Source organism: Momordica charantia (genome assembly GCF_013281855.1).
Source record: "Momordica charantia cultivar OHB3-1 chromosome 11 unlocalized genomic scaffold, Mcharantia_2.0 BLBB01000011.1, whole genome shotgun sequence".
Classification (NCBI taxonomy): domain Eukaryota; kingdom Viridiplantae; phylum Streptophyta; class Magnoliopsida; order Cucurbitales; family Cucurbitaceae; genus Momordica; species Momordica charantia.
The window spans coordinates 10974102-10985573 of NW_028275159.1; the positions used below are offsets into that span (position 1 = coordinate 10974102).

An 11472-nucleotide genomic window follows, 5' to 3' on the forward strand; every position below is an offset into this window, starting at 1 on the left:
ATCCCTAATAATACTTTGGAATGGACCAAGTTCTTCATATCCAACTCCTTTCCAAGTTGAATCTTTTTAAGTTTCATCCATCTTAGTGACATTTATAAAGATAATTAGCATAACATCGAGCTCAAATACGTACTATCTTTTTCGAGTTCCCTAAATTCATAATTCATCAATAACACAAAAAAAATCAACAAAGTTGTTAGCTCCTGAATAGGCATTTTGATAGGTAAATAAAGTTTTCATTTACATTCTCACAATAGACAAAACTATGGAATGAACTCTTGAAATTCTTTTTATCATAATGGGATGGGATCAAACTTTTTATATTGGTGTTAGTTTGCGACCATACAAGAATTTCTTCCAAAGACAATTTAATTTCCTCTCCTACATTTTTATATTCTAGAGGTTGCATCATATAAATGGTTTTATAAAGTTCTCCACGAAGAAAAGCAATTTTCACATTCATTTACTCAAATTCTTGTTAGTGTACATAAAATGCTCTAAAATGAGATGTTTCACTACTAGCTTTATTGCACGTTGAAGATTGTAAAAGTTTATAACTTAAAGAGTGTGATCTCAAATATATGATTACATTTTTAATGTATATCTTGTCTCTACCATGCATCCAAATAATTTAACGCCCTTCAATTAGGAAAATGTTAATGAGTGACAATTTACATTGTTATATTTGCAAATATGGCAAAGGTTAATTTTTCATAAGCCTATATAGACATTTTTACATAATTCTCTTTTCACCCTGCATATCACCCACTGATAAGATATCACTCACTGATAAGATGTTGATAGACTAATAAACATATATCGCTGATAGACTAATAGACATTGATAAACCAATAGACACTAGATGGATAAACAGTGGTAGACTAATAGACGTTTGTCACGGATAGATGCTAATAAACTAATAGACATATACCATTAATAAACCAATAGACATAAATCAACTACAAATGTCTATTATTGATAGGCATGGAGTTGAAGTGTCATGAAAGGAATAAACTACTACCAGTTTCAAGACTGTTTCGTTGTTTCTATAAGTGAGCATAGATTATAACTTATTTTTCATTTCCCAAATTTATTTATAAATTCAAAAGGTTGTTGCTATATCTACACAAGTGTCCTATGTCAGTGCCCCTAACATTATGGCATGCAATCTTGAACTAGATATGCATATGTGACTTGGTTTAAATGGTCAACAAGATTGATAAAGTTAGAGACCAAATCATTAGTGTATCAATACTTGAGATGGTTAGATATGAATCATGTATGTGGATGCATGAAGTGGAGGTATTATTATAATTCATAAGTTGGACCTTCACCATGAAGATTGTTCCATCAAGCAGCCAGCTTTGAGGTTTGTGCAGCTCTACGTTCTCTCCTACCTCCTCTTGAGTGCCTTAACGAGAGACCTAATACCAAAAGTTATCTGTCCCTGTGGCCTGTATTTCAACAACATAAAAAAGCACAAAAACAGACGACGAGGAAGACGGCAACAAAAACAAAACAAAAAACTTTCTTCCTCTACCATTAACTCACTAGTCATATTATATACACTACAAGTAAACATATATGGAAAATGGCCACATCTGCCCATAAATTAATTGAAAGAGAACTAAAAGAACAAAAAAAAATGACAAAAAGGAGTCCACTTTTCTTCTTGCCAAAATGAGCTTCGAATGGACATGACATATCTAATAACCTACCAAACTTTGTGCAAAACAGGAGAATTAGCTCACTCTGAACTCTAGGAAGACTACCCACAATCTGAAGATTTGTCAATATCATTCCATCTGTTTTATCTTTTATGATTGTAGAAGCATGGGAGAGATCTTACTCCGGATTTCATGCAGGATTTGAAGAAATTGAGGATTTTTCTGTTCCACGAACATTATATTTCTCGTACACTTTGTCGCGGTTTTCTGACCACCAACTCTCTGCTTGGTGCTCCCCAAATCGTCTCCGGCTGCATACGAATTTGCACCATGGTTAGAAGAATTTAAAAACTCTCACCATCTGAATTGGACCCACCATCTAAACATCTATGGGGAGCTTTCGGTGTTAAATTTGATCATCTAAGGATGCTTGCAGAGGATGTCTAGGATACAACAAATCATTTTTCAATTAAATATTATAAAACAACAATATTTTAGAGACATGTCGAATGGTTATGTGAATTGCCACATGCTTCTTCATCCATATTCTGTTCCTTGGTTTTTCTCCAACGTTTGGTTGGTCTTTTGGCCTTCTACCAAATATGGGTTACAGAAAAAGATAATTAAGATAGCTTACCTGAAGCGCACTCGTTTAAGATCTCTAGTTCCATCACGAAGTGCCATCAAAGTTATGTAGACACCAGGTTCATATTGTTCGATCCATTCAGCCTCAACTTGATTGTCATTGCCAGGCAATGTAGAATTTCTGGACCTTGTGCTACTCTCAGTATCTAGTAAAGGACCAGAGTTATTGGCTGGCTCTGACATGCTGCTGCTGCTGCTTTCCCAAACCCCTCTATAACCATAAGGCAGTCTAACATCTGGATCATCATCCATCCCATCAGATGTACGTCGCCCTTGCTCCAAGGATGAGTTAGTTTCATCAGTTGCAGGCAATTCTCCAGATGAGTTAGGTGGACCTTGATATCCATTAGCTATGGAATAGTCAGTTGCCAGTGAAGAAGCCAAGGACAAGGAGCTGTGTGAATCAGATTCTGAATGACGCTCTCCATTGGAAGCCAAATGGTGGGCACCATTTTGCTCCATGCCATTTGGGACATAGATTGGTCTCACGTTTTCAGAGTCATTAGCTCCAGGTAAGCCCATCTTTACTCCATCAGGTAACCTTTCGGCCATATCTTTGATCTGGAAATAATATTGTAACATTTTAATGAGAAGAATAGTAGAACATTGTATAAATGTTAAGTTTGAATACAGCAGTTCTAAACAAAATAATGATCGCTGATTGGAGCATCTCAGATGGAAAAAAGACAAATGAGAGAGCAGTATGAGTTTAATAGTAAAATTAGCCATCTGAAGGAACCCAGTGTCAAAATTTTATGGTTTCAGAAAAAATTGAAATGCAAAGCATACTCTTATACACAGTGCTGTAACTGGAAAGGCAATGATGAGTTTCTTTCTTCTGTTTCATAATTCCATTTGACAGACCAACAACCTCAAGATGCCATTTTAGGACCAAACAACAGTTCGTGCATAATAATGGTGGTCAGAATGAACTATTATGCTCATGAAATTATAATAAAGACGAAGCATAGAGCTATGATACTCAATTGTAAAGATAATGGTTAATATCTGAGATCAACCTGAGCAGTTAGTGATGTAATAACTTCTTTTGCCGCTATGGATTTAGCAGATTCCTCTGCAGCCAATGCAATAGCTTCTTGAGCTTTCTTCTCCGACTTCCGAAGTTCTAATTCTTGAAGTTCACATCTCTTTCTCAGGCTCTCAACCTGAAGGTTCAGAGAAAGATAAACAACCTCATTAAGTACCATACAGTTTTAACTACACAAACTATGTATCCATTTCTCTAACAATTTGAAGTGAAAGGAAACTGGCTTTAAAAGGTAGTCATACCTGCGCACGCAGCATGAGAACCTCCTGATTTAAAAGTTCATTTGTTTTCTTCAAGCTGTCAGCTATTCCTTTGGAGAAGGAAAGTCCCGATGCTGTAGGAACAGGTGTAGCAGATCTTGGGGGACTAGGTCTCCTTGACAAAGGTGACCCAGATCTGGAATTTACTTCATTGGCCATAGGAGGAATTGGCTTGGGAGCTAGTCGCCGAATATCAACAGCATTTGAACCATCTTTGAGCTGCAGAAGAGGTTGTGCTTGAGTAGGGCGAGCAATAGAGAATGTATCTGTTCTCTTCCCTTGCTTGGCTGCTTTGCTATCTAGTTGTTTTATCAGTTCCATATTGGAAAGTCCTGTTTTAGGAGGTCTTGTGTCACTCTTGTCCAACTTGTCCTTGTTCTCACCTGATGGACGTGGTACAGCATTTTTTCGGTAATTAATTCCAGATTCTGACAACTTGCTCAATTTGGCATAACAAGAATCACATACACGATAAGATTTCCTAGGAGTAGGAGCCAGTGCAGCTCTTAATGCTTTTTTGGAACTGCACGAGTGGCAGTGCACAAGTCCACAGTTGTAACAGTTGTGCCTCTTTCTTGTGAAACCAAATGCCTGTCTACAAGCTGAGCATTGTGACTGCTCTGTACCTGACAATGATTTATGGAGACAAATAGCTGCAGAGTAGTTAGAACCACAAGCAATGACCTTGACATGTTTATCCTTCAGAGCTTCAACCAAAGTTGGTGATTTCCGATCCTCAACGTCACCATGGCCTAATCTCCCATTTCCGCCCTTTCCCCACGTATAAACTTCATTTTTGGAGGTAAGTACCATCACGTGATATGCACCACAAGCAACCTCTTCAGCAGACTCCCCTGAAAGCTTATCTTCCACCAAACATGGTTGCTTTCCATCAGCATGGGGATTTCCAAGCTGACCATAAACTGAACTTCCAACTGTGAAAACTTGTCCCGATGTTGTCACTCCAACAGTGATGCTGTGCCCACAAGCAATTCTATGAAAATTATAGTCAATTAATGCTGGGACACATGTAGGTTTAAGCCGAGGTTCCTTGTCTCCTTGTCCTAAACGATTCTTGTCTCCATCACCCCATGTAAACAATTTACCTGATGAGACACTTGCACTAGATTGTGTCATAATAACTTCTACCACAGCAGCAGTATGCCACACTCCACATGCGACAGAAATCGTCCTCAAGCCTGATAAAGACTCTACTTCTCTTGGATATGAAATGCTTTTCTTGTCGCCATGACCCAAAACCCCAAAAGTACCATCACCAAATGTGAATAGTTGCCCCATAGTTGTGATCAATGCTGTATGCCATGGGCCACATGCTACTGATGCAACTTGAAGCCCCTCAAGAGTGCCTGAGATTCTCTTTGGCATCCAATGGCTGACATCAGTTCCATTACCTAGAAGCCCAGCATTATGTACACCATCACCCCATGTATAAAGTTCCCCATCCATTGTAACAGCACAAGTATGGAACTCTCCGCATGCCACAAGATCAATTGTGGTCGCGGCCAAGGCCTCAACCAGGCGAGGTTGAATTACATCCTTCCCTATTCCAAGGCCAAGCCTTCCTCCAGATTCCTCACCCCATGTGAAAACTTCCCCTTGCCTCGTGACTATGGCAGAATGCCGGACTCCACAGGCTATATGTTGTGCATCTAGAACAATATTGGACTCTAGTGGCTTCGGAAGTAGTACATCTGTCCTTGAGCTTACGTTATTAGCTCTATCAGCCCCAGGCTTCAGAAAATTATCATTAATAACTTCACCCCATATGTATATATCTCCTAGGGCATCACAGTCATCTGGTGTAGAGCCATGACTGGAAGAGCTTGGAGCACTCGAAACGCTAACTCGAAAAACATCGGAACTAGATCCTTTTGCTTGCATATTTGTCTGGTTTAATGGTACATGTGACCTTGAAGAGTTCTCAGACCTAACACTAGTTGGAGATTTATTTGGACTAAAAGTAACACAGACCTCCGGAGAGCTAATATCTCTGGTGACACTATTGGAGCTGTCACTTGGGCTGCTTGAAGTTATGTCGCTGCTGTCCTGAAATCAATTCAAAGCATCAATAAAGGAATACACAAGAGAGCTTTATAATGACTTTTTATGACATAAACATACATCTAAAAGAAACTAGAGCATCTGAAATTATGAATCTAACAGCAACTTCATTATTGCATTCAGTCGTACAAATGAAATAAATTTCAGAAAATATCTTATGCCCAATGGCTTGATGACATGGATTTCCGTAGCATAAAAGAACATTGACACCTAAAGAATATATGATCAGAGAAACAACTATAGAATGTAAAAGCTCATTGGATTTTTAGTACACAGATAAAAATTCACTAAATTCTGAAAAGCATCCCAGCTCATTCGAATTTTAGTACTCGGATAGAAATGCACTAAATTTTGGAAAACATCCCAAACCCACTGGCATAACAACCGTTGTACACACTATTAAATGACAATGGATGTCCCATACATAAAGGAACAATGATGGCTTTCATCATTGCAGGACTAGAGTTGTAATCAGAGTTGATCATAATAGTTTCCACAAGTTGTTCCCAACTAAAACGCTCAAATTGTATAACATCAATGCACACTCAGAGCATGCATGTTTAACTATTAAGAAATTACAAGTAGGCAGATTACATCTTGATAGAGGCCTCCATCATTCCAACCATCAATTTTGGAACGCCCACCTTCCCCAGAAGCTATTAATGCTTTCAGACCCGCTATCCAAATTTCAGCCTCAACTTTATCCTTACAAATCTGAAAATACAAAACATGTTGCAGTTACTATTAAACGTCTAAGGAAAAAAATATTTAAGCAATGACTTCTTAATTACAAACAACAGGATTATTGTTCATCACCAACCAGATCAAGAGAACGTTTCCCATTGTTATATATTAAAGAAAAAGATAAATAATCCTTCTCAGGTCGCAGATGTCGTTGGAACACAGCCTAACACAATTGAAGTACAAAACATGTTAAGTTTGACCAATATCATCGAAAAAATCATGTAAAGGGTGACAATTATTGCAAAAAAAAAAAAAAAGACTAAAAGTTGCATAGATCTTACAGTTCTTTGTCCAGGAATAATTCTCGATACAGAAGCTAACTTCAAACTCTTTTCACCAGTAGTTGAAATCCAAATTAAAAATGATTCATCCTGCAATTTAAATTATTTGTAAATTCATAACCGTGTTATACAAGCCAGATAAGTCATGGAAAAGCAAACATGTATGAGCATAAGAATTGGACATCAAGCACTTGATCTCTACATAAATTAGCTCCAGTATTAACGAATATTGTGTTTAAAATCAATACATCATCAAGTGAGAGGACAAAAAGTAACCTTTTACAATGAAAAAAATAACTATAAGAAAGGGTGAAAAAAGAAGCAGATTGGATAAGAAATTCAACCATGTGCAAAAAGACATACTAAAACCAACATCAGGCCCAAGTGGGCGCCAACATTTTATGCATGTACCTTCGGTTGTTATCAATTGAAAAATGAAAGAAAAAGAAGGAAATAGCTCTTCGACGTTCCAATGAGGCACGTTATTTGTGCTTCCAGTTAATTATTTTTATCATTACTACTTTCTTTTTTTTTTTTGCTTCTCAACTTTTAATTCTTTTGCCTACTACGCTTTTCAAAAAATTGCCTTCTTCACAATTCAACCTACCAGGTGCATATTCAATAGTTTTCTTGGGAAATCCACAGCCATAGGCAAACCCAATGTTCCTACACTTTCATTTCCTTCCTCCAGGCACCTAGTCATTGTCCTCCTTTCGCACCTACCAATTCACCTTTTTTAGTTGCCAGTTACTCTTACTTACTCATTTTCATCCTTTCTAATCTTCTAACTCGATCTTTCATCTTTCAAATTCTTCCCAGACAAACAACATCCAAGGGAAGAGGTTTTTATGAAATCTCAAGGTTGTTTTATAAAAGAAACTTCCATGAACATGACAAACTCTTCCAACCAACAATCTTTTAAGAATGGCAAACTACAATCTGCTATATGAATCTACCTCCGTATAATCTATGACAACCTCGGCCAGAATAAAACACAAAACTTACTTTTGATCTCTATGCTTACTTCCAAGCACAATCATGTTAATGGTACGTGAATAAAATAGTATAAGGTGACTATAAATAAATTAGGAAGGTTGAAAATTAGGAAAAAATCATTTTTTATCTTTACACTTGTTAACTAAATTTAATTTAAAAGTTTTAATTGTGTTAAAACCCTAACTTGAACAATGGGAAAAATTAACACTCTTCAAATCTGAGTCGATATTTCACGAGGTTTATGGCTAAATTTAGGCATTCTTGTGGTATGGGGACCAGTCATTTAGGGACTTTAGCTCATTATTTAGGAACTTTAGCTAGTTATCTAGGATATTTCCTGCTAGGGTTGCAAGGAATGCCAACAAAGTCCCACATTGGCTATAAAAGGGGTGGTCTATGGTATATGTGTGATGACAATTATTTTCATTGGTACGAGACCTGTTGGGTGAGACCCAAAGCAAAGCCACGAGGGTTATACCTAAAATGAACAATATCATACCATCTTGGAGATACTTGGGAGTACTATTGTCCTTAACAAGTGGTATCAAAGTCATCGTCTAAGAACTAGCTAGGTGGGAAATCCTTAGAGATCGAAAAACTATTGTGTGCCACAACACGTTTAGGAAAAACCAATTGGCTTTAGGCGGCACTCCAACGCCCAACCTCTATCTCATCTGCTAATTCTTCAACATCTCTTGATTCAACTCTTGTAGGTGTTACAACTGTTAGTTTTTGTCATTGTGTTGGGCATGTGCCACCATTGAGTCTGGTTGTTTTAATGTTGAGTTTGGCCTTCTTTTAACCGCTTAATTTTGTGGATCGATTTGGTTCCCCCCACCCCCCCAGTGTATGAGTTTGAACATGTTTTTGGTTGGTTTGCATGTTTTGTTAATTAGATCTTTATGATTACTGGTTTGTTTTTATGCAAATTTCTAACTTGTAAAGAATGGTATTAATTTTATCATTTATCCAAATACATGATTCACTTTGATATTAGAACTAAAATTGACTTACTCAAGAAGCACAAAGGTCAAAAATGATCTTTTTGGCTAAAAATTGTTAGAATTAAAAATCCATTAGAATTCATGATGGGAAAAAATGCCATAATAAATCTATTCATTAACACAAGAAGACTTCCTTTTGATGAGAAGATGAAATTGTAGAAAAATAAAGGTTATTAAATTCCATTCCTTTAAGTCTCTATGTTTTTAACTTTATCACTATGCTTCCATAAGTTTCATTAGTATCTATTATTTAATTAAAGCTTATTAGATGCCTCTGTTGTTAGTGGTTGACTTAAGCTCAACTAGTCAAGGCATTATTAGTAATCTCCTTAAAGGTTGTTCCTTCAAATTTTCACCCTATATTTGACTTGTAGCACTCAAAAATGCCTTTATCATTCATTAGAAGTATCAAAACTCTAACATTTCAAATTATTTGTAATCACACAAGTAATAGACTTCTAACTAGAATGTTATCTGTAGTCACAAATAATATAAACCCACACTAAAAATAAAAGGTAACAAAAAACCTAAGTAGCATGCCCCTAAGGAGCAACTTGGTTGGCAAGGACTTGAAGTCTCTTGGTCATACTGGCTTACAGGCTCAAGTTCAAACCTTTTGTTGAGCTTAATACCAAAAACCGTTGACGTCTCCTGGGTCTAAGCTTTGAGGCGGGCGCGGGTGCCCCTGGGTATAGGGGAGCAGAGCTTCAATCCCAGTTATAAAAATAAAAAATAAAAATAAAAAAAAAATGGGAAAAGAAAGAAAGAAAGAAAGAAAACCCCAAGTAGCATTATTCATTACATTCCAAAACGTGATTAACCCTAGCTCCCTTTATACTTTTCAATCAAATTAATGTAGTAGAATACTAAGGATACAGACCACAAATGCCAAAAAAAAAATACATTTACAAAAAATAAAAATAATTAAATCAAACTTACATTTGAAAGTCTAAATGGACAAAATTTCGGTTTCCCTTTACGACCATACTTGAGGAGTTGAGAACCCTTCTTCAAAGCAATTAGTGCCTGTAAAAGATATTAGATATTTCAAAATTATCAAGAGAATAAAAGTAAAGAGTCAAAAGATTGTAAGTGTAGAATAGGTTAGTAAAACTATATGTGTGGGCCATTACAAAAATAAACTAAAATATACCATGGTACTCAAGAAAATAATTAAGTTTTACAAAGCTCTCTCCCCAGAAATCATCGACTTGAATGAGATTTCATTGGTATTGCAGCAAACATGAGATTCTAATACCACAAGAAGCTATCAGTTATCACCTGGCTATATCAGTTCATCTTGACATGAATCAGGCCATCAAAACAAACCAATAAACATCAGTAACATATTTTCCTTTCAATGCTTTCTCAATTAATAATAAAGCACTAAATGAACAGGTATGCTTCAAATGTTCCTGACTATCTTAAATTCTTAGGATTTTTTTTTTTCCATCCCATTTTGCTGGTACTCAAAAGACAGAAAAGGAGGAAGATAATGTAATGTGCCTCGTAAACATTTCTAGTTAGAGCATGAGCATCCAAATCCATCGTGTAATAACCACAAAAACATATTTGCAGGAAATGCTTTCGAATAATCCGCATTATACTAGAAAAGTAATTTTGGCTTAAAAGAGAGGTCTACTAATAACGCAGTACAGTTCAAAATATCAATAGACAACAACATCCGTTACAAAACCAAATTGGAAGGTAAAATTCCTCTCAACTCGGAACAGTAAACCAGCCAGCTCCAAAAAGAGAACAAGAATTTAAAGCTAAACCACAAACTGCGCCATGTTCCCACACTAATGTCGAAACAGAGAAACAGAGAAATTAGAAATATAGACCTGCTCAGTGTCACGATTGGCATTCCCGTAGCTAACAAGATCTGCCATTCCATGTGAGAGATTCACCGACCAGCCACCACCCTAGCAGAGAAGTAGCCCGAGCTCCGGTCGTCATCTACGCCGATTACCTCATCCATACACGAACATCAACCATTACAACACACACCAAAGCTCCTCTCACAAGCAAAACAACATTTCTCCCCTCCTACAAAGCTTCTCAGATCTATCAATCGCCTGTAATAGCGAAACCACACCGCCTCCGTTCCAAGTAAAGCCAACCGCGGGAACTCTACTCCAACTCTCCGGCCAAGAAACAGAGGCTCAGCCGGAAAACGGAGCAGTTCGACGGCAAGCCGCCGGAGAAACGGGGTGAAAAAGAGGAATAATCGACGGAAAACGCGCCGACGACGGAGCACCGGACGGAGGAGACAAGGAGAGAGAAAAGAGGGAGAATCGCAGTCCGGAGTCTGTCAAAAGAGAGAGAAAAAAGTACAGAGTCAAAGATGCAAACAAAATTGATATATTAAAAAATTGTTTTTAAAAGAATTAATAAATTTAAAGTTTTTTGCTTTGGAATCGACTTGGAAATGGAATGAACAAAAGGAAACAAGAAAACATTTCCAAAGTAAAAATAATTGAAATAGTTTTTTTTCTTTTAATATTTGAATAAAATTATTTCAAGAAAATGAATTTAATAACAACAAAGCAAATTTATAAATTATATATGTTGTTTGGGGGAGGGAGGCACGTTGGTGAGGGGACTTATGGAAGTTTCAATTGATATTCGATTTTTTTTAGTTCAATAATGGGGTGCGGGATTTATTTGGAAAATGTTCAAATTTTTACCCGAACTTGATAAAAGGAGTTAATTTTTATCGACTTTTTTTAATTTCATCTGATT

General features: G+C 36.8%; 1 protein-coding gene across 1 annotated transcript; it reads right to left on the reverse strand.

The window, feature by feature from the left end:
- Positions 1-1516: 1516 nt before the first annotated feature.
- On the reverse strand, positions 1517-11095 carry LOC111013497 (PH, RCC1 and FYVE domains-containing protein 1). The gene is made up of 9 exons (XM_022287944.2): positions 10572-11095; positions 9667-9753; positions 6728-6817; positions 6523-6609; positions 6297-6416; positions 3603-5687; positions 3332-3478; positions 2305-2873; positions 1517-1978 (listed from the first exon to the last, which is right to left on the reverse strand). Exons 1-9 carry the CDS (start codon positions 10617-10619, stop codon positions 1858-1860), a joined length of 3354 nt encoding a protein of 1117 aa, XP_022143636.1. The 5' UTR covers positions 10620-11095; the 3' UTR covers positions 1517-1857.
- Between the last annotated feature and the right edge of the window lie 377 nt (positions 11096-11472).